The following is a 22,782-nucleotide window of genomic DNA, read 5'->3' on the forward strand; positions in this document are numbered from 1 at the left end:
CTTATCGTGAACATCGAATGACTATGAGAGCTTAGAAGGAACAGCGAAACAGTGCCAAAATGAATTAGCATTCCTTTCCCTCTCCCTCCTTTTTTTAGTTTTCTCGTTTGGGGGTTAAATCCTTTATTTTAGGGGTTATAAACACACAGTGGCACTTCACATGGGGAATGAAGATCCATCCACTGAAGCAACTGATTCCCTTGGTACTCTAAAATGATGTACTTTCACTCCTCACCGCGATGCATTTAACTTTAAAATGTGATTTCTTCGCATGCGCACGATGAGTCATGTGCGTGCATGCACCGCTTCTTTTTGAAGATTTAAGGTTCTTGGTGGTGGGGTGGTACCCTTTGCTTCTCCTGGTTCCTCCATTTTCAAAACCTTCTTGCATACTTAACGCCTGCAATAATGCGATGCTTTGGTTCCTGCAATTTTCCTTATCGATTGCAGCGATGGGGCGAATGCCGAGCATGAATTTACGAGCGTCGAGGAGATATGTCTCCCTGCAAAACGAGACGTAGGCAAGAACTCCACAAAGCATACATAACATGTTGTGAAATGGTTTGAATCAATGATGTGTATTGAGCAATGTTGTCCATTAATTCTCTATTTGATGAAAGATGAGGAAAATTTACCCTGCGGCTCAAAAATTTGTCAGAAAACATGCAAATCAGAAGGATCTATCTCATCATCATGTCAATCGTCTAAAGTGCCTATTTGATAGAAATGCGATTATACCATAGCTATTGTGCATCATAATTAGCACTGTGTGGTCCGATTCATGCGGGAAACGGTCCGATCACCGGTCCCAAACATTGGGAATCGGTACTGTGCAATCCAATTTCGGGATCAGGGTGTTAAACCAGACCAGTGGACCAACCCTACACCGATCTTGGACTAAACCCATTTCAATTATGTTTGTTGTTGTTTTGTTTTCAAATAATTAGAATTTGGAGCAATCTTCTACGGATAAATGAGGAATAAAGTTTTATAAATTATGTTTTATGTTACGTATTATGAACTATTTATTGTTAATTTTATTTTGCGTGTTTATGTTTAATGGCTTGTTAAGTATCCCCATTTTGTTGCTTAGTATTGCGGTTCTAAATACTGTGTGATAATAGATATGTACAGAGAGTTTATCATATCAAGAAATATAAAAATAAAAAAAGAAATCCAAAAAAAATGAATTGGCTAGTTCATTGGACCAACCTTAGAATCGGATCAGACCAACAGGGTTGGTACCAAGATTTATAGGGTCGATTCCATGTTTCAAAATCTGGAAACTGACCCTATGCAAGTAGGTTCTAGGTCCCAAGGTTGGACAAACCAAATCTAGAAACCGCTCACCCTTAATCGTAACTATGTTATGCAATCCTATTCCTAATTATTTATCCATTTGTTGATACATATTTTAAAGTTGCAACACCTTAAAACTGGGTAAAACAACTTTTCTAAAAGTTGCTACAACTGTGAAAGTTGTTGTAACTCCAAGAGTTTGTCAAACACTTCAAAAAAGTCTGTACCATCTTTTAATTATTGTTGGATGAAAATTGTACGAAGCAGGCTTTTAGTAGTCTTTGTTCGTGGACATAAAACACACATATTAAAGAAATTAAATTCGATAAATTATGATTTATAGACTGAGGGAACAGACAATAAGCCAGTATTCTAATAAATGACATATATGACACTAAGGAGTCTGGTGCTGTCTAAGCCAACTTTCGCATCCATTAATAACAAAGTGCCACACCGTGTGATAATGTGTGTATTTTAAGTCATTCTCTTGAATTCGAAACTTAAACAATGACATTGCTGCAACTTTGAAGAGTTGCTGTAGTTACGAGGTGCTTGTCAAACACCTAAAAAAATAGTAGAATCGTTTTACAGCGGATTGCAAGAAATCTGCACCGAGTAGATTCTAATTACTTCTGTTCGTGGACATATTAAATAAATCAAAACTCAATAACGACACTGACAATATTACTAATGATTTATAAAGCGACGTAATAGACAATAAGTTGATACTTGTTGAAAATCAATCTTGTTATTTACTAATCGATCACGGAGTGTTCTTTCTATCGTTCTTCGAATCATAACCCATCCATGTTACCTTTCGCAACAATCTTAGAGGTGATTGGATTGAATTAAAGAATTCGTCCCCTTTAGTAAAAAGAGTTCAGGCGACAGGTTAGTAAGCCTAACCTCCAAAGACTAAATCCAAAGGAAGTTTCTTCACAGAGGATTAATGAAATCGATTAGTGCTTGCTTTACCACAACAACTAAAGTTAAACCCCAAAAGCCATGCATCCATACTCGGCCTCCTTAACCTGCCTAACTGGAGCAGAAAAGGGGGTGAGATTAGGCTGAGATTTCGGGACCATAATCGGGGTTTATAATTCCCGTAAGGGAGTTGACAATTCGAACAAAAGGCCACTACACGCTGATTGAGGTTCCCCTACATCTTAGGTAGGGGTTAATGCTTTTGCTCGTACGTATAAAGTCTTCGTAGGGGCCCCACGCGAGTGTCGGAATTATTGACTGTTTTCGATGACATTTTTATTATAGGTCACGTACTCAGAAGACTGATGACTTCTTCCTGCTGTCAATGTCATGGAAACCCCCACCAACCCCACGCTGCGATGCTCTCTCATGGGGAAGGTACCCTCCACTCCCACACACCACCGTCACCCGCCCTAGCTTGCACAGTCAAATTCTATCTATGGTTTTTTCCATTGTTGTGAAGAGGGAAAACAATTTGACTTTTCAAATATATTCTTCGAAGGAGGGGGATGATGTGACTGGCTGTGTAAAATGTAAATGCGACTGTGGCATGATTTGGACATGATATGAGAATCGGAGAAGCAGCACACACCCAGAAACCCTAGGAACTACACCTGCATTCCCAAATTAGATTGAACCCCTCATGCACAATCCTGGCCTTGTCAGAATCCTTAATGTTGCTTCATTGTGAGAACTGTGTAATGAATGAATGAATGTCCCTCTCTTCTTGCACAGTGACATTGTCTCATCAATTTCCACGACGTGTGACCCAGAACCAGAGAAAGATGACCACACATGCGCACACGCACTGCACTCCACACCAAAGACAGCGACTGCAGTAGCTTCCTTCCTCTTCTTCCTCGGTCGTATTTGCATGGAAATTTGAAAGGAGGACCCCAGACTGAGAGTAAGGACCCTACGCTGCACAGGCGCACTACACAGGCATGCATCATGATGCGACTTTTTTGTTTTATCCTTTAGCTTCGCATGCTCTTCTTTTGTGGTCCTTTCTGTTTGGGGGAAGAGAATTATGTGGACATCCCCACAAGAAAACCCCCTAAGAGTAAGTCATTATGTGACTGTGCTTGTCCCCTACACCCTCTCGAAAAAAAGATTACCTACATCTAGTTAATTAGGGGACACTCTTTGTTCTTAAATAGGATAAAAAAGACATACAGCTCGATTATGAAGTTGTGACTCACTCCCAAATGATCGTTGGTCATGTGTGGAATATGATATTTTTTAAGACTTGACCCACATGAATTGAGTTAGATTGCTATACATAATATGAGAGTATGACCTCCTCCAGTAGATATATCATTCAGGAATGGACTAAATTGCACGTCGATCTGACAAGTGACCAAAGTGATAGTCAGAGTACAAGAGATGGACGAGTTGCAACTCATTGACTGACTTTGGGGACGTTGAAGAGGTGAGAATGGATGGAATCACATGTTGAATAATGGGAGTACCACTAAGCAATATACACAGACACATACAAGAAGCCGGTTCTATACACTTGAAGAAGGAGGAGGTTTGCGATACCTTAAATCCTATATCGGATGAATAAATACTAGGAAGCAATTAAATGTAAAACTCATCTCCAAATGGTCGTTATTAGAATATGATTCGAGGACTCCTTTTCAGGGATTTGCCACTTAGAACTGGGCAAATCTTGTATCAAAGCAACGTGGGAAATAGATGCCACACAGAATGAAGTACCGTGCTTTGAGAGCCACCTTGTGAATCCGTTTATAGCAAAGTTACGCCCGTCTTTTTAAGGTAAGTTGATTTTTCTACTCATTTTCATCCAAAAGTAAAAGGTATCATCGGAAAGAGATCTTTTATTTAGACATAAGTCCAGTTGATCAAGTGAATCGATTGATAGTGTGGATCCCACAAAATCAATTGTGGCGATTCATTTAATCCATAGGACCGGGTCTAGACACCGTTATTGAAGCAATAACCTTGGTCACAAGGAGCATGGATTAGAAGAATTTCTTCCTCGGATTCTAGTTCGCCGGAGCAGGTGGATTGCAACCCCGTTCATTTCCATGAAATCCCGCGTAAGATCTCATATGAAGATTGGCTTAGTGGACAAGTGCATCCCATGGGACAGAACCTGGGCGCCCATCTTAATGTCGGCGGCCAGTGACCACGCTCCATCTTTGACGGCTTACGTCAACGTGCATAACCAACACATGCCTGTCCTGTCAAGCTAAAAACGAAAGAGAAAAAAACCCTAAAGCATGTTAGCACCGATGCAATAACTCGATCTAATTTTATATTTGCTCGGTATACATCATCTCTCTCTCTCTCTCGATCGACTATTTTAATGTACTCACGGTTCATCGCATCGTTTTTATGAATCGGGGTACTGTATTTTTTGAGAGAGATTGCTTGAGAAAACGAATCCCTGCAAGCACACCCTCCCATGAATATAATAAGCATTGAAATCCCAAGAACAACTCCACCCTCACTGCACTGTCATTCACGAGAGAGGCGAGGCTGCAGAAAGACTCTACTAGACTAGAAGTGTGGGGAGTAGATTTTCCAGCCTCTGTTTTCGTTGCAGAGATCTTTTCGGGTTTATCAATACAAACAGTGCGAGCGAGAGAGAGAGAGAGACTGGAGAAAGAAATGGCCAAAAAATTGTTTATAATGGATTTGATTGTGCAGCCCCGGATGACTTTGTCTCTATATAATCCTCAGCTCGCTTCGTTCGATCCCATATGATGCCCTTTTGCTTCTCTCTCTCTCTCTCTCTCTCTCTCTCTCTCTCTCTCTCTAGAAATCGGATCCTGCACTTTTTGTCTGGATATTCGCATTGGCCCCAATAAAATACCAAAACAAAAAGAAGAGGAAGAAATAGATCTCTCCTTCCTTTCTTCTTCCCTCTTCTTCGTCTTCCTTATCTCTGTCTCTCTGGCTCGCTATGGGCACTGGTTGGAGGAGAGCATTCTGCACGACGATCCCTCGAGACCCGGAATCCAAGGCTCTCGAGAAGCAGCAACAGCGAAAGAGCAACCCCAGCCCCAGTCCCAGCCCTCGTAAATGCGCCACCGCCAAGCTGGCGTTCTTGTCCGGCGGAAGCAACCCCACCACGCCGCGAGTGCGGGCTCACCGCGAACCTCCGCCTCCGTCTTCAACCCCGAGCCTGCTTCGATGCCGAACAGCTCCAGTATCGGCTCCAGCCCCCGGCACGGCCAGTGTGAGCTTGAGCGAGACTCCAAGACTCGAGTGCAAGAGCTCCACTCCCAAGTCAACGAGGATGACGCCCAAGTCGTTGCCTAGCTCCAACTCTTCGTCTCCACGGTCTCCGCTCAAGTTGTCTTTCTTCAAGAACAGCTTCAAGTTCAGAGTAAGAACGTCTCTTGGACCGTGTAGAGAGAACATGTCGCTTCATTTTGTAAATCGTTTTCGTGAATTAATCGGTCTGCCGACGTCGTGCTTGTTGTGTTCCAGATCACGTGCGGGGTGTGCTTCGGCAGTGTCAAGACAGGCCGCGGCGCGGCTATTTACACAGCGGAGTGCGGCCACGCCTTCCACTTCGCCTGCATCGCCGCCCACGTCCGCAAGCACGGGGCCTTGGTCTGCCCCATCTGCAACGCCTCCTGGACCGACGTCCCCTTGCTCTCCATCCACAAGGACCTCCACCGCCAAGATTCTCAGCCACACTCAGACCCACCTCAGCCATCGCCACGGGCCGAATCAGTCAAGCTCGAAGACAAAAAGATGATCGAATCTTTTGCTTCACTCAGAGCAGCGAGACCTACCACGCCGAAATTAACAGAACCCGTTTCGCCTAAGTTGGCCTACTCGAGATGCTACGACGACGACGAGTCCGTGCTGTCCCCCAACCCCGGGGCGAGATTCGTTCCGATCGACAAGCGAGAAGAAGAAGAACGAGAAGAGCAAGAGGAGGAGGTTGAAGAGTTTCAGGGGTTCTTCGTCAACCCGACTCCGTCGTGCTCCGACGTTTCGCAAATGACGAATTGCAAAGACTCGACCCCCGTCGACGTGAAGATCTTGCCCCAGTCCGCCGTCGTCTCCGTGTCCAAGAGCTGCGCCACCTACGTCGTCGCCCTGCGGGTCAAGGCGCCGCCCCCCGCGGCCGCCACGCGGAGCGGCCTCGACCCAGCGCGCCGCGCCCCGATTGACCTGGTCGCGGTGCTCGACACCAGCGGCAGCATGACCGGCGCCAAGCTGCAGATGCTGAAGCGCGCCATGCGCCTGGTCGTCGGCTCGCTCAGCTCGGCCGACCGGCTGTCCGTGGTAGCCTTCGCGGCGGCTCCTCGGCGGCTGCTGCCTCTGAGGAGGATGACGGCTCAGGGCCAGCGTGCGGCTCGGCGCGTCATCGACCGTCTCACTTGCGGCCAGGGGAAGAGCGTGGGGGACGCCTTGAGGAAGGCCGCAAAGGTGCTCGAGGACCGGCGAGAGAGAAACCCCGTAGCTAGCATCATCTTGTTATCCGACGGTCAGGACGAAACGGTCCCTTACGGCGGCGAGAATCCAAGGCAGGCGCCGAGCCACGTGCCCTCGACGCGCTTCGCCCACGTCGAGATACCGGTCCACGCCTCCGGGTTCAGCAAGAGCGGCGGCGGCAGCGGCGGCTTCGGCCGCGAGCCGTCGGAGGACGCCTTCGCGAAGTGCATCGGCGGCCTGCTGAGCGTGGTGGTGCAGGATCTGACACTCAAGCTCGGGTTCGCGTCCGGATCCGACGCGGCGGAGGTGGCGGCCGTCTATTCGTGCAGCAGCGGACGGCCCGCCTTGCTCGGCTCGGGGGGGTCGGTCAGGCTCGGCGACCTGTACGCCGAGGAGGAGAGGGAGCTGCTGGTGGAGCTGCGGGTGCCCACTTCGACCGTCGGGTCCCACCACGTCATGACCGTGCGGTGCGGCTACAGGGACCCGGCGACGCACGAGGCCGTGAAAGGGTCGGATTGGGCGCTCGCGGTCCCGAGGCTCCACGCCGTCAGGTCGTCGGACCCGAAGGCGGAGCAGCTCAGGAGCCTCTTCGTGACGACGAGAGCCGTCGCGGAGTCGAGGAGATTGACGGACTACGGCGACCACACGAGCGCTTACCACATGCTGGTGTCGGCTCGGGCTTGGCTGATGCAGTCGGGCTCGGAGCCGGCTCGGGAGTACGTGAGGGATCTGGAGGCCGAGCTGGCGGAGCTGTACTGGAGCAGACAGCAAGCCCTGGAGGTGCAGCAGATGATCCAACGGCGGAGAGGGAGCGAGAGGGAGGAGGTGACGACGACGGCGGCGGGGATGGCCGGTGGGAATGGGGAGCCGCTCACGCCGTCGTCGGCTTGGAGAGCTGCTGAGAAGTCGGCCGGCGCGGCGATTGGGAAGAAGTCGATGGGTCGAGTCAGAGACTTGCATGGCTTTGAAAATGCCAGATTCTGATTTTTACTCGATGGTCAAGTACATTTTGGAAGAGATAAATTAGTTAAGACGCCACAAATACGAAAAGTCTTTAGCTACATTCGAACCATATGGGCTCGATGATACATGTGATTCGTTGGATCATGCAGATCCCACGTGAAATCGACCGACCGATGTTGTGCACCGGGCTAAAAACCAAAACGGGCGCATGCAAGAACTTTTTGAAAATTGGGGGGTGTTAATTAGTAGTTAAACATGTCTTGTGGTTGTGGGATGGCTGGGTTAAGACATCAGCAATTTGTTGCTCGTTAGGAAGAGAGGTTTGACTTTGAGGCTAATGGCCTGTTTAGTAATGTTACTAATTATCTGTTTTTCTGTTCTTTTGTTCCCCGGAACAGAAAAAAACAAAAATTCGTTTCACGTCAGTTAGTTTTTTTGTTTCCAGGAACAAAAAAATGGTTTGGGAATAGATTTGGAATAGAAATAAGAAAAAAAAATTACTTTTCTGTTTTTGGAATAAAAAAAGAAACAATAAAGAAACAAGATCAGCTCTTCCTCTTTTACAAAATATTCTTATACTAAACCCTAAACCTTAACCCTCAAACCCTAAACCCAAAAATCCTAAACCTTAGCCCTAAACCTCTAAATCTTAAACCTCAATATCCAAACTCTAAAACCCATAACACTAAAATGAAAAACCCGTAACCCTAAACTCTAAAACCCCAAACCCCAAATCCCTAAATCTCTAAACCCAAACCCTAAACCTTCTAAACCCCAAAAACCCAAATTCTAAAATCCCAAACTCAAAACCCAAAACACTAAATCCAAAACCCTAAAACCTAAACCCTAACATCGTAATTCCAAACCCTAAATCCTAAAATGTTAAACCCCAAAACGCAAATTCCTAAAATCATAAACCCCAAACCCTAAACACTATACCCTCAATCCCAAACCCTAAAACCCGAATCCCTAAAACCATAAGCCCCAAACCCTAAACCCAAATCTCAAATGCTAAGCCTAAAATCCCAAACCCGAAACTTTAAAATCCGAACCCCAAACCCTAAACCATAAAATCGAAAATCTAAAACCCAAAACCCAAAATCTGAAAACTGAAATTTTAAAACCTTAACCTCAAACCCCAAATCCTAAAATCCTACACCCTAAACTGCAATTTCCTTGACGACCACTCGATATTTGATTTATCTATAAAGAGTAATTTTATTTATGATTGTATTAATGTCATTCAATTCTATATCATAAAATATTATTATTCTATTTCTAGTCCAATTTTATCCAAACATGAATTTTTAAGTCCCCTAAATTGTAATTTCCTCGACCACCACCCGATATTTGCTTTGTCTATAAAGAGTAATTTTCTTTATGATTGTATTAAGGTCATCCAATTTTATATCATAATGTATTCTTATTCTATTTCTAGTCCAATTTTATCTAAACATGAATTGTTAAGTCTCTACCGATAATTTTATAATTAAATGAAAAAATTGGGAGTAGAAATTTTTAGTGTCCTACCAAACGTATTTTTGTTCTTTTTAAACTTCGAAAATAAAAATTTTGTATATTTACTAAACGCGTTTTTTTGTTCGGAAACCCGTTTAGAGAATAGAAATAGAAAAAACTATTTCTAAACAGAAATTATTTCTATTCGATAAAAAAAAATATAAATTATTTTTAAGAATAGAAACGTTACTAAACAGATCCTAAGGTTCTTTTTTTGAATTTTGTAAATTAAAGGATGAAGTGTAAATGAATGGTTAAGTTTTTTTTCTATTTTTTTTTTTTGGCGAAGGAAGATCTTATTTGGGTTCCTCATCTTCCTCATTGCGCAATCATTACGTATAGTATAGGCTATTATCTTCTCTGACATATTTAGTATTATTATTAATTTGTGGGGTTTGGCTACGAATTCTCCTATGTATTCATTGCGTTATGATTGGTGTTATCTACCTTTTATGTGCATCCACCGCGTGCGTTGTGATTGGTCTATCACGGGTAAAGCTCAGGGTTTAGCCATTATAGGCTAAAAAGCCTGGCGCATCGTTTAGTTTATTACCAGAAGAAGATGCTTAGGCGATGCATCCCGAAAAGTATAATACCCTTACGCTGGGTGCGGCCGTTTGAATTTAAATTGGCATAAAATAGAATAAGGTGTAATTAGAAATTCTTCAAATATCCTTTCGATCGTAAAAAATCCCATCGCGGGTTTAATGTATTTCAAGATAAAATGTTTGAAAATCTCATTTGCTCAATGCAATCTCCTGCGATATCCAGATTTCATCGCATCGGCATCTCAAACCCGCTCTTCTCAACTCCGTTTGGTTCATCTTCTTCGTCCCCAATTTTCCAAATCCACCGTCATCACCACCTCCAGACCGTAGTCCTCAGCAAAGACAAGCCTCGAGTTGCCGAGGGCGTCACAGAGCGATCAAGGGAGGTAGCAACTGCGACAATATGGTAGAGATGCAGCAACGGCCGATATAAGGGAGGTGACAGGGTGGTGGACGCTACGCGCAAAGCTCAAGTGCCGCATGACGTCGAAGCCGACGATCTAGGGGTAGTGAGGGGCGGAGAGGAGGTGGACGGAGATCCACCAATGGACGACACTGGGCAGCGAGTAACAATATACCTTTGTTATGGACGATAATCTCAAAGGATTTGGCGCACTCATGAAAGGATTTGAGTTCTTCGATGGTGATGTCCATGTGACGTACAACTTTTACTTTTCTACCTCAATCGTCAGAACATGATCGGCTGGACGGCGATGACGATTGTACAGTGGTTGAAAGTGACGATGTTCGGCTGTTGTGGAGGTGGTCCCTGTGTGGTGGCCGACGAAGCCGAATGGGACACTCTATGTTGGAAGAAAATTGTTATGTTATTTTTAAAAAAAAATTATTCAATCCGGGTTTATCCACCCCTAACCCTGATTTCTTATCTGACATTTTATCTAGATTTATCCCAGTTTATCCGGCCTAAAGGACGTCGCCAAACACCGAATAATATATTATGTTGTCATATCCAGATTCAAATATGGACTATCAAATTAACTTTGTCTCCGATCCTTACTCTGTCAGTATCTGGCAAAAGATTCGTGTCTTTGTGCGTTTGGTTGGGTTTTTGTCTTCTCCACGCGAAGGTTCACCTCACCGTTCGGTCTTCCGGGCAAGAGATTTTGAGTTGCACTGGCGGTCCAATATTCAATCTGTCTACATCGAGCTTACCGGGGGATGATAAGAGGAGAAGATGACTGCCGATCTACAACACATCAATCTTTGAAAAAAATCGAATGATTAATTACAACGGTAGCAGTATAACATACAAACCGGCTCCGCGGATAATAACTTGATATACATACCAAGCTCGCGCCAAAAATCCCTCACTTGTATCCTACAAAGCCGAATGAACATACAGAGCAGTAAGAGCAACCCATATAGACGAGGGTCGATCAGGAGGGTCATCTGCCATTTGACCCCCTCAGAATTCTGCAATCCTCATCTACCTTTGAAGTGAAGAGTGAAAACTTTGACAAGGTGAGGAACACGTAATCCTCTTATTCTGATTTCTGAGGCAGTAAGAGGGAAGTTATGTGAGAAGAATTCAGTACTGGAGCTCATTTCTGGATTTGTTCGACTTTCGCTCTGATCTTCTGTTCCAAAAGAGAGATCTCTGTCTCGAGGCTGAACATTCTGTTAAGCGCGTGCATGTTCTCGAGGGTCTCGTTCAGAGTACGCCCATCGGTACCGTCACATCTCAAATGTTGCATTGGTCCATGGAGCAGCTTGTTGACTATTCCTCGGCTGAGATCATCCACCGCTCGCCTAGTTTTCTTCGGTATGTCATCGCCCATCTTTGACAGGCACTTCTCTAGCTCCACGACTCTGATTCTTTCTGCATAAGCCCTCAGCTTCTTGATGGTAGGAACAGTTTCTAATGAATCCCGCCAAGCTTCGAATTGTTTAGACTCCTCGCCGATTATTGCCTGAGCTTCCATGGCTTTCCGGAGGCGATCCTCCTTGTTGGCTGCCACAACCTCCTTAAGGTCATCGACGTTGTACACTCGTGCAGTGCTGACATCAGCTACGCACGAACCCACATTCCTAGGAACAGATATATCAACAAAGAGTCTCAGACCCCCAACTTCCGAACTCACAGGAGGAAGAGTCTCAACATGCCCTTTCAAGAACAAAGGTGTCTCTGATGCTGTGCTCGTGAATATCACGTCAGCTTTGCCTGCGCAATTGATCATTTCTGTGAGGGGCTTGTAGATAATATCAACACCCTTCATCTCTTCGCGAATCGCAGCAACTTTCTCCTCACTTCTATTCACTACCACCATCTTTGTACACCCTTTTGCCACCAAGTGCTTGATCACGAGTTTTCCCATCTTGCCCGCTCCAATTACTACCATTCTGGCTGTACCATGGGAGGACTCCGGGATCTTCATCAAAGCCAGCTCCACGGCAGCAGAACTTACAGAAACAGCTCCAGAAGCAATGTTTGTCTCTGTTCTGACCCGCTTTCCCACAGTGATGGCGTGCTTGAAAAGCCCACTAATGTTTCTCCCAAATCCAACTACTCCTTGGCCAACTTTTACAACCTGTTTAACCTGTGCAAGAATTTGGCCCTCTCCCAGGACAAGAGAATCAAGACCTGCTGAGACTTCAAAAAGATGCTGTGTAGCATCCCCATTGTACAACAAAAACCGGTGTTGACAAAGCTCTGAAACAGGAATCCCGCTAGTCTGTCAAGAAGAAAAGTAGTGATAAGAACTTTGACTGCATTTTGTGTTAATTCTTTTCATAAGGTCGCACAAATTAGAAGAGCTAATCAACTAGACAACACTCATAACTGCAAAATATGAATTAACTAGGCAGCATGAACCTTGTAAAGAGATGACCCAGAAGCAAAATGCTGAGGACACAAATGATACAGGTTATCTTCCATATTTACCCAAAATGCTTCAGAAACCATTAGTTTATATTCTACAAACCTGTTTAATAAGTTTAAAGTGCTATGACCTGGAATAGGTCGGGTGCTTTCATTTCTGCAAGGAACAACAGCAGGATATAACAACTGCTAAAGGATTCTGGTCGCCAGAGAAGAACAGAAAGGAAGAATCCTTGACTAAAAAAAAATTCAAAAAGAAAGTCGAGTTTAATAAATTTAAAGGTCTATGACCTGGGATAACTCAGGTGCTTTTATTTCTGCAAGGAACTAACAGCAGGATATCATAATAAAAACTGCAAAAGAATAGAAAGGAAGAGTCCTGGACTAAAAAGAATTCAAAGGAAACTTGTGCTTTTCATTCCACAAAACTAGTGTTTTAGGGAAACTAATTGTTGCAAGAACCCAAGGATTATAGTCATGAAAAGGAAGAAAACTAATCACCTTAGACATCCATTCAGTCACTTCTTTAACCCCACGGTGCTGAGACAAAGCAACAACATATATCTCCATTCTGTTGCAGGTGCTAAGGACAGCTGCTTCTTCTATATGGTTCAAACTACATAGTTCTCCAATGGCTCGAGGCCATTCTGCCTCAGGAATGGCAAGTTTCTCGCGCATTTCCACAGGAGTTGTGTGCACGCTAAGCCCAATAACCACAATGCTGCTCCTTTCTTTTGTATACCCTGATCAAAACAATCGAGATAAATTTAGTGATGTCAACTTAGGAATCTAATGTTGCAATATTTACTTTCGCTTCTGTGTTTTCTATTTGAGTCGTTGCTTGAAAAGCTACACCATAAGCAGATTTCTGGTTAGTTAACCCTCATATCTAGAAGACCACACATAAAAACACTTCACCAATCACCAGACAGTGATTTGTGGTCATAAATATGGAAGGACTGAATTTATGTAACAGGAAGAGAAAGTAGGTAACCACATTTGCGGCCCACAAGTGAAAACAAGAAAGTCACTCTCCATGAACATGCAGGACTGCTTTAAGCTCAACATTTCTAAGAAGAGAGGTAAATAAGTAGTTCCACCTCAAAGGTGAAGAAAGGGATGCCATCACCATAGGAACAGAACAAAATCTGAACTGCTCAACCGCAGACTAGATTCTGAAGTTCAAATCGAATCATTATGGTCTTAACCCAATTTGGACATTGAACCATCTTCACTGTCGGCAAGCCTACACTACCACCTAATTCTAAACCTCTTGCTTGGTCTTGTCTGCATTTCTATCTAAAACCAGAAGTAGAAAATGGTCCAGACATAAACTCTCTCCCTTTCACTACTGAGGATTTACCTCTTTAAGCTTAAAGATAAGCTCCATAATTACAGAAAAGCTAACAACTTCACAAATTCTAGAGCATTATAAAATGGCGAAGATCAAACACCAGATACTAAAACCACCTAACCCCTCACTGCAACAATCCCAAAGATAAATGGAAAATGCCTCCAATAACGCATACTTTCATGAGATTGAACAACAAAACCAAATTACCATGTCCGAAACACACGCAAGAAATCCAAACTTCAAGCTCAAACCCAACAAAGAAGGGGACTCACTATCAGCAGCAGAGGTCTTGAGCTGCTCGAGAGCGGAGATATTGGAAGTATCAATCTTGGGCGATTCCGACACAACGCCCGACGCGGCGACTTCGCATCTCACCACCCGATTGAACCCAACCCCAACCCCAACGCTCCTCTGCGCGAGAGATCGCCTCCTGGGCAACCCAATTTGAGGCGACAAGAACAAGGAAGCCCTCGTCGCGGACGGCGACGGCGACCCATTACACAGGAGAAGCAGATTCTCCAGCTTCGCCCCGGTGAAGCCGCTCGAGACCGCCATTCTCGCCCCTCGACCCTCTTCGATTCACGGCGCGGAGGAACGGCAATGGAGGTCAATGGGGCGATCGGCGAAGAGAACCGTTCCTGGGTCCGTCGGGCCGGCGAGGTAGGAAGGGAAAGAACCCGAAAAGGAGGATCCTTTCCGGGTGGTGGTGGTGGTGGTGGTGGCTGGTTTTGGCCTTTTGGCTTTTGGCTTTTGGCTTGTGGTGGGAATGCGAAAGATGTCAAACGTGAGGTCCTTTTTGGGGGTCGCGGTTGTTGGTGGTGGTGCCGAGAGGCATGGACTCCCAAGGCCAACAGGGGGTTTGTGCGTATAATCGATTGTGGAGAGGAGAGGAGAGGAGAGGAGGTGACGATTTGGGAGGGGTGGAGGGAGATTTCTGCGCGTTGTGATTGGTGGGTCGAATGCACGTTTTATCCACACTCTCCTCCTCTCTGTCTCTCTCTATCTCTCTCAATGTCAGCCTCCTGTTTTGGTCTTTGGAAGGACCCACTTGAATACTTCCCCCTATCAACAGATTGAAATGATGATGCACATGATGCACAAATCTTACCATTGGGGCTCCCCTCCAGGTCGGGTTTTAGATTTCCTACCAAGATAAGGCACCGGGGGAGGTTCACATGTTAATCAATTGATTGGATCCATTTTCCTTTTTTTTTTTCTCATTTTTTTGGCGCATTGTTTGACGACGACGAGTCCCGAACTCGAAATTAGAGGTGACGGATTGAGTCGTCGTTCAGATTCGGATTGCTTTAAGGCTCGAGCAAGTTTTGGTTTGTCTTTCAAAACGAGAGTCGGTTTCGGATTCGGACCGATTCCATGACGCTTTATTTGCGAGTCTGCCTGGGTTACGAATAATTCGGATAGATTTTTCTTGTCCTACCTTTTTATAGCCGATGCTCACATAAACATCGAGAGAAATGAGTCGTTTTTTCGGTGTGATGATTCGAAACCCACTTACGAGGATGAGTAGACGATCGAGCTACTCTATGGTTTTAAGGCGTCCACACTGGCACGCCCTTTTTGCAGTTGTTAAGCCTTAATGCTAGGGAGCAATGATTCAAACCTTACAAGTAATTAATCTCCAAATGCTTTGTCGTGGTTTTGAAGGTACGAGAGTCAAAACAAAAGGCCAGAAGAAATGCCACAAAGCACTCTAGTGACCATGTCTACAGGCGCAAGCCGATAAAATGGCTGAGTATCTCGAAGTATATTTCCATGGTTTTCGTCCTTTGATGGAAGATACGCTTCCCCAAAAAGACAAAAAGATGGGGTCGAAAAGGACCGGCGACGCCGTCGTCGAGCACGACGGTCTACGTGTCGCACTATTGACGAGACGTTGAAACGCTTTCACTTTCCACAAGTCTCTGTAGGAGGCCGTGGTATACTGCTGTTCTCTCATTTCAGGATATTGGACGCAGTGAGCTCCAAAACCTTCAAGTTCCTGGGGTTCTCGCTAATGCATTAAAGGACTCATTAAGCACTAAGAGATGAAAGTTAGATGAACTGACTGAGCGATCATGATTCGGTATGTATGTACCATAGCATATTTGGCATTAACGTGCGAGGATACATGACATTTTTTGCCTTGGATGTCACGCTGTGTCGTATCGCCGTCTTCTAGTACTTAAAATCATATGATTTTATCTTACGGAGTTAATTTGATTTGCCAAACGATTTGTGCATGTGTTTTTGGAAGTGAAATAATCAGCAGTAGTAGTCCGTGGTGAGGCTGAAAGCTGTTTTTGGATGCAAGGCCTTCACAATCTCAAAGCCTCCAAGGTACGCCTTCCGTAGTTCCATGCTTGGACACATAGAGACAACTGTGACTTCTCAATCATATTGACGTGTTAATTCGCTCATCACCTGTAGTTTAGAAGTTTACATCCTATCGTAACTCAAATCCGACAATCTTGCCGTAGCATCGAAGAATCGCACTTTCCATTACAAAAGACGAGACCACTTGCCAAAACAACTTAAGAACGCACGCGGGGTGTATATAGCTTTCGATCTTCGCATTGTCAGTTTTATTAGAGATTTTAAAGCTAAGAGAAGCGCCATCAGCACCCTCCTCTTACTTGTGCAACACAATTCCTACCTGTGGCTTGCTAAAGATGTCTGCTCAATATAGTTTTTCTTAATTTATAGTACAAGATTTGGGTCCGGTTCGAGGCCACTGCACAAGTTGCAGACAACATCATCGTAATTCTTATCGATGTCTTGTTTCTTTTCCATATTAATTCTTAGAAAAAGTTTGATTCCAGTGCTGCAGGAGCTCTCTATCCGACAACATGTACTCTGCGTTTGGTATAACGATGCATCCAATGTACTTTTTTTCATGTCTTCAAAGTGAACTCTTAAGATCTCCTTTATGTGCACTCTATAGAATCGGATGATGTTGTCGCAACCCTAATATGATATCGGCATCCACGAAAAGCACGAAAAGGGTAGCCGACATGTCATCAGATGCTCCTAACGAATTAAGATATTATATATCCTTCAATTAGTTTAACTGCGGACGGACATGAACGCAGAATACTCTCGCGTCAAGGAACCAACGAGGCACTGATTCTTGAATGCTAAACACCCCCGCAGCTCGAGTCCAGTCAATCCGAACGGAGTACATATAATGACTTGCATGTTTGGATCTCACTTGTGGATCATGGCGATCCGAAGAGACATGATGAGTCTGATCCGTGTTGGATGAAATCGCAGGCCATGTGTCAGCATATGCCTGCAGATGATGCTTTAAGACTCGCAGATACCTTGAGCAAGATGACAACAATCGGAATATTCTGTCCACGCTCATTGACTCGCATGACTACTTTGCTGGTTTACAGAAATTTGTCCTCTACTCTAAAGCATCTACGGAGAAATTTATATCCTACCCTTAAGCATCCATATTAGTCAAATGAAAGCATCTATACAGAAATTTGTACTCTACCCTGTAGCATCTATATTAGTGAAATTAGTCATGCGAGTCAACGAGCGTGGAGATAATATTCCAAAAGATGTCATATTGCTATCTATGCATGGTTAAAATCGGTGTTGAGAGGATGTTTATTAATGTACTTGCACATAGCACTTGACTTTGCCATTTTGATGCCCCATGCCAAGTCGCATTGCACAACGATGTCTCATGGCCCATACGCGACCGATTAGCACTAGTTTAGTGACGTGTCATCCCCAAATGTCTATCACCTATTAAATTTAAACTTAAAAATGAATGGAAAAAGTTCTGCAAGTGTTTTCCCAGATGTATTCCATCAATAAAGCGGACAAAGATAAAGAAAAAATTTCTGTTTAGCAAAAATTGAAAATGAAATTATTTGTTTCCAAAATCCACTTTATTTGAAATTAAGAAGTTTTCTTTAAAAATCGACCAATCAGGTTCAAGTTTGAGAATCAATAAGTCATCTCGTCCGATGTATAAATAGGAAGCCTCTTTATTTATTTCGACACCCTTGACAAATTGAGACGCATTGAAAGTCAATCCATGACAAATGGAGACGCATTGAAAGTCAACAATGCGAAAGTGATTCAGGTCTAGTTTGTGATGAAGACCCGAAATTCGTGATGTTTGTAATTAAGCCATCAAGGCAATCAAATCGTCTTCGAGAGAAAGAAAGAATCGATAGTATACTCTATTTATTAAGATTAAATGTGACAGATTTCATGATGAAAATTCAGATTAGAAATTTTCCTTTGTGTACAAGCACATGAAAAGATATTTTTACATATATATGTCTGCGCAAAGCACATGGTAATTTTTTCTTTTTGCCACAACATCTATATAGAACAAACAAATTTTAATTTGTTGACTTGTCATTTACCAGCTTAGGTCTTACGATTCTAAATTTGATGAACATAGACAAAAATATCTTGAAATATATCTTTGAAATATACGTTAGGTTGGAAAAAAATCTTGATAGAAAATAATCGACTTGGTTTGAAAATTTTATCTCTTTTCATTTGAAGTGGAAAAAACCAAAACTCTTCAAGCGATCATGTGAGTGTCTCTTTATTAAAAAATCAATCAATTTATTGCAACCAGCAATTTGTGTGATTGAAAAATCCACAGTGACAATATTTTAATATAAACCATCTAAGGTGACCCGCCTGCAAGTTTAAGTTAGCAAAAATAATGCAAAACGTCGATGTTTCGGCCATAGATTTGCCCCAAATTAACGAATTTTAAATTAACGAATTGGGGCTAAATCCAAAATGTTTTTCAAACCGTAACCATCAATTTAGCAATTTGGACAAAATTAAAGGTCGTTTTGAGTGTTTTAAACGGCTCTAGTCAATCTTCTTCACCATGCCTACTCTCGAAAGCTGTTGAGGCAGAGATTTGGAAGCTGAAGAAAAGGTAATCTCTTGGTTCCTCCCACTGAGGCAAAGCCCACTTAAGTGAGCCCTGAATAGAAAGTTGTGGGTAAGCAGGCTACAGCAGCTTTAGATGAGCTTACGGGGGTGTTTGGTTCACTTTGGAAGGGCTTTGAACCTCGAAAGCTCCTTCCCAAAATACTTGGTGTTTGATTCAGCTTTCATGCTAGCATTTGGAATGCTACTGTTCATGTCTCTTTTTTTTTTTTGGTTTGAAGTGTTCATCTTCTTCACCAGCATGGCGAGGGCGGCCGGCGAGGGTGGCCGGCGGGAGAAGGGCCGGCGAGGTCGCCGGGATCGGCGACCGCCCAGCGACGCTCGTCGCCGGGTCGCTCGACCTAGGCGCCGTCGCCGCCTGGGTCGCGCGACTCGTGCGACGACGGCTGGGTCAAGCCAACCCAGGCGACTATCGCCGGGTCACGCGACCCCGCCGAGGGTCGCCGCACGGTCACGCGACCCCGCCGAGGGTCGCCTAGCCTCGGCAACCGCCGGTGGCGCAGATCTGGGCTCGCTGGGGTCGCCCGACCTCGGCGACGGCCACGGCGCCAGATCTATCTCACGGCGGCCGGCTCCGCGATGGGTAGGTTAGTTTTTTTAATAAATAAGATAATTCTCAAAGTCCATTTGCAAAAAAATTCACCAAACACTATATTTTGGCTAAAGTAACTTTACAAAATATTTTTACCAAACACCATTTGCATTTCCCCAATAGGCTTTCACCCAAAGGTATTTGCATTCCCCAAGAAGATTTTCAAAATTGAACCAAAATAGCCCTATGTCGAATTATAGCAGATGAACTGCTTTTCAAACGGGGTTCAATCGGGTGGTTAGGGAGGTACCTCCACAGAGATTATTTACAAACTCATGCTGCCTATTTCACGTTTGTTGTCCGTGACTATCTTGACTTGAGGAAGTTGGCATACCTACAAACATGTTCATGTCGCTTCTTGATTGAGCGTTATATTACAACAAAGTTTTGAATTCACTCCCTGCAAGATCTAGGATGCCTGTTTTACACCCAGGAGAGGAAGAGGGGAACTCTATGGATGCCTCAATTAAAGCGACTGGCTACTTGACCTTGAGGTCATCAGCAGAAAAGATCTCTATCCCAGCTGGTTTCAGTTTCACGTACCAAAGAGACCAAAAAGGGTCCAAACTGGCAGCATCTTCTTGGAGCAGTAGTATAGTTGTAACATGATCAGATCATGATATCTGCCGGTCGACAGTAAACACTTTAAATGATAAATAGAGCAAGCTCTTATCATAAGACTTATCTCTTTCTCAAGACGAAGAAAGCATGCTCTTGATCAGCAAATGGGAAAACAGACCGAAGGGGGGACGTGAACAAACAGAGAAGGGCAAATTTTTTCGGCCTTGGCTGCTTTACTTTTGAATTGGCTTCTGTCCAGGTGAAAACGAGAAACAAAAGTTGATCATTTCAAGCCTCCTAGGAAGAACAAGGTCATTCAGTGGATAAGTGCAGATCACACACTTCCCTCTAATCAAGATGGTCCTAGGTCGAGATCAGTCATATTTTCCCCGATTAAACTCAAAATACAGATGACAGCAAAGGCCCATGTCCATCACTATCGCAATATACTTCAACAATTCGCTGGTGATGAGATATGGAGGATAAAATTCTTCATTTATGTACAGTGACCGATTAGCTAGGCAGCTCATATCCTTGTGTCACTCAAACCACATTGAAACATGTAATGAGAAGAGAAAGGTCCAATTCTCATGGCTTACACTACACTTCATATAAGGGGATACCATCAGCAATAATTGAATTGTCACCAAAAAGAAACAACTACTCTCAAGGATATATAAGGAACTTGATATCACTAAAGACAGAAGCTAATCACAAGTATTTTGCCTGAACAAACAATGTCAGCAGTCACCCATGGCTTTATGTAATCCAGATCGATGAGTAAGTAAACAGTTACTTATTTTATTTGAGCAAGACTAGTCACTGATCCAGGTATGCTTTTACAGTCTCAAAAGTTCAAACTAAATTACGATTCAGTGGATGATGGGGCGTCATCCTTGTGCTTAATCATACCAGAATCCACAAGTATAGGAACCTCAGCTGCAAGCCACGGAGCTAGTCCCAAACAAAGTGCATGTGCTATACCGAAACGGGGGCTGCCAAAATTTGAGACAACAAAGTTCAGACTCCTGAGCCACAATTTTAGTAAAACTTGGGGAGGTAGAGAGCAAATTGATTCCACAAAAATAGTACCAAGACATTTGCGCACGCAAGATATGCAAAAGATACAGAAAAAGTGAATCGTCTCTATTTCAAAACATCATTATCTTCACCAAATGAAGAACCAGCACAAATATGAAACAACTACTTCTGTTGTTCACATCAAACAACTCATGGAATTAAACAAATCAAGAACCATTTTTGAACAGCCCCTTCTTCCCAACCAAGCATTCATGAGAAGTACAAGCGCCGGCATGAATGCTCACACATTGTCGATTAACAACCCAAGAAATCTGCCTCTTACCCTACAATTTGAATCTGTTATTGATTTTCTTCCCCTTATCAGAGTCAAAGCACCTCCAAGTCATTGCGTGATCTAATACACGATTCTGTTCTTCTCCGTTAAATAGAAATCAAAGTGACACAGCCATGATTCAACTAAACCAAGAAGCCAAAAATTTCGAACCCCTTAACTAAGGATTTATGGTCCCTAAGCTTCAAAGAAACCAAATTAAGAAAACTCATATGAGATTGGCTTTTCTGGTGCATCCCTCAACCAACCGAACACATCATATAAACATAAAGTACAGAACAATATTGAGTACAAACTCAGCTCCATCAACATCCCAAGCACACAAAACCACAGATATCACTGACAAGCACCACAGAGGCACAAGATAAAGATATTACCAGTTCTTGGCCCAGAGCGGCTTGAAATGCACCGTCAAGCATATCTTCCCTCCTCTATACATCTATCCCATCACAAACACAAACACCCATCAGTAAAATAAATAAATAAAAATCGAAATTGGACAACGCTAAACAGCAAAAGGCAAAACTGCGAGGAAAAAAAATTGAAAATTGGCAAAGAAAACGAACAAGAAAAGGAAGGAAGATAACCTTCTGGGTCTTGCCGTCGAGCTGGGGCAGCTCGATCTCCGGGGCGGTGGCGGGGTAGGTGACGGGGATGTCGAATTGGAGGTCGAACTCGTACTTGAGGAGGTTGTGGACGTACCAGCACTTGCCGGCCCAGCGGGTGCCCTCCGGGTTGGCGGCGGAGATGCGGAACCAGTCGTTGTCGTTGGACTTGTTCATCTGGGTGTAGGCGATCAGGGACTTGTACTCCTCCTTCAGCCGCTGCGTCCACGCGCCGCCGTCCCTCGGCCCCGCCTTCGTCGCCAGGAGCGGGATCTGGGTCAGCGTCGACTTCGTGCTCGGGTCCCAACCCTCCATGCTCGCCGGCCGGACGGTTTCCCGATCTGCCGGAGCCTGACTCCTCTCTCTCTCTCTCTCTCTCTCTCTCTCTCTCTCTCGGTCGGCGACGAAAAGTTGGATTCTTTACGAGGGTCCTTTTGTTACTTTTGGACAGGGCACGAGTATAATTCTGTAATCTGTTGTTAAATCGGACTTCTTTTCGTAACAGTTGCTTTTCAATGCAATTTAGTTTCTTTTTATTTAATGTGAAACATTTAAATCATTTCGAGGTATATGAATATTCCCATTGAGTTTCACGTAATTTTTTTCACAAATTCTTTTAAATTTATCATATTTTTATGGGATTTATGCACCTAAAAAGAACAAATCCAAACATGTGTCAATTCAATTTTAAACCTTTCAATTATACTAATTAAGTCATAAACATTTTAACGATTTGTCAATTTGGTCAATTTGGTCAATTTTTACCAAAAATCACTCATATGGA

General features: G+C 43.9%; 3 protein-coding genes across 3 annotated transcripts; 1 reads left to right on the forward strand and 2 right to left on the reverse strand.

The window, feature by feature from the left end:
• Positions 1-5,032: 5,032 nt before the first annotated feature.
• LOC115675941 (E3 ubiquitin-protein ligase WAV3) lies at positions 5,033-7,833 on the forward strand. Its single transcript, XM_030598758.2, has 2 exons — positions 5,033-5,644; positions 5,749-7,833. The coding sequence occupies exons 1-2, from the start codon at positions 5,219-5,221 to the stop codon at positions 7,690-7,692; spliced, it is 2,370 nt and encodes a 789-aa protein (XP_030454618.2). The 5' UTR covers positions 5,033-5,218; the 3' UTR covers positions 7,693-7,833.
• A 3,127-nt stretch (positions 7,834-10,960) lies between these two features.
• Positions 10,961-14,821, reverse strand: LOC115675820 (glutamyl-tRNA reductase 1, chloroplastic-like). Its single transcript, XM_030598602.2, has 3 exons — positions 14,203-14,821; positions 13,078-13,319; positions 10,961-12,430 (listed from the first exon to the last, which is right to left on the reverse strand). Exons 1-3 carry the CDS (start codon positions 14,483-14,485, stop codon positions 11,300-11,302), a joined length of 1,656 nt encoding a protein of 551 aa, XP_030454462.1. The 5' UTR covers positions 14,486-14,821; the 3' UTR covers positions 10,961-11,299.
• Positions 14,822-20,802: 5,981 nt separating this feature from the next.
• Positions 20,803-22,405, reverse strand: LOC115675924 (ubiquitin-fold modifier-conjugating enzyme 1). Its single transcript, XM_030598739.2, has 3 exons — positions 21,981-22,405; positions 21,771-21,832; positions 20,803-21,016 (listed from the first exon to the last, which is right to left on the reverse strand). The coding sequence occupies exons 1-3, from the start codon at positions 22,311-22,313 to the stop codon at positions 20,887-20,889; spliced, it is 525 nt and encodes a 174-aa protein (XP_030454599.1). The 5' UTR covers positions 22,314-22,405; the 3' UTR covers positions 20,803-20,886.
• Between the last annotated feature and the right edge of the window lie 377 nt (positions 22,406-22,782).

This window comes from Syzygium oleosum, unplaced genomic scaffold, assembly GCF_021117445.2.
Source record: "Syzygium oleosum isolate NSW1041296 unplaced genomic scaffold, Sole_v2.1 Sole_v2.13, whole genome shotgun sequence".
In the NCBI taxonomy this organism is placed as follows: domain Eukaryota; kingdom Viridiplantae; phylum Streptophyta; class Magnoliopsida; order Myrtales; family Myrtaceae; genus Syzygium; species Syzygium oleosum.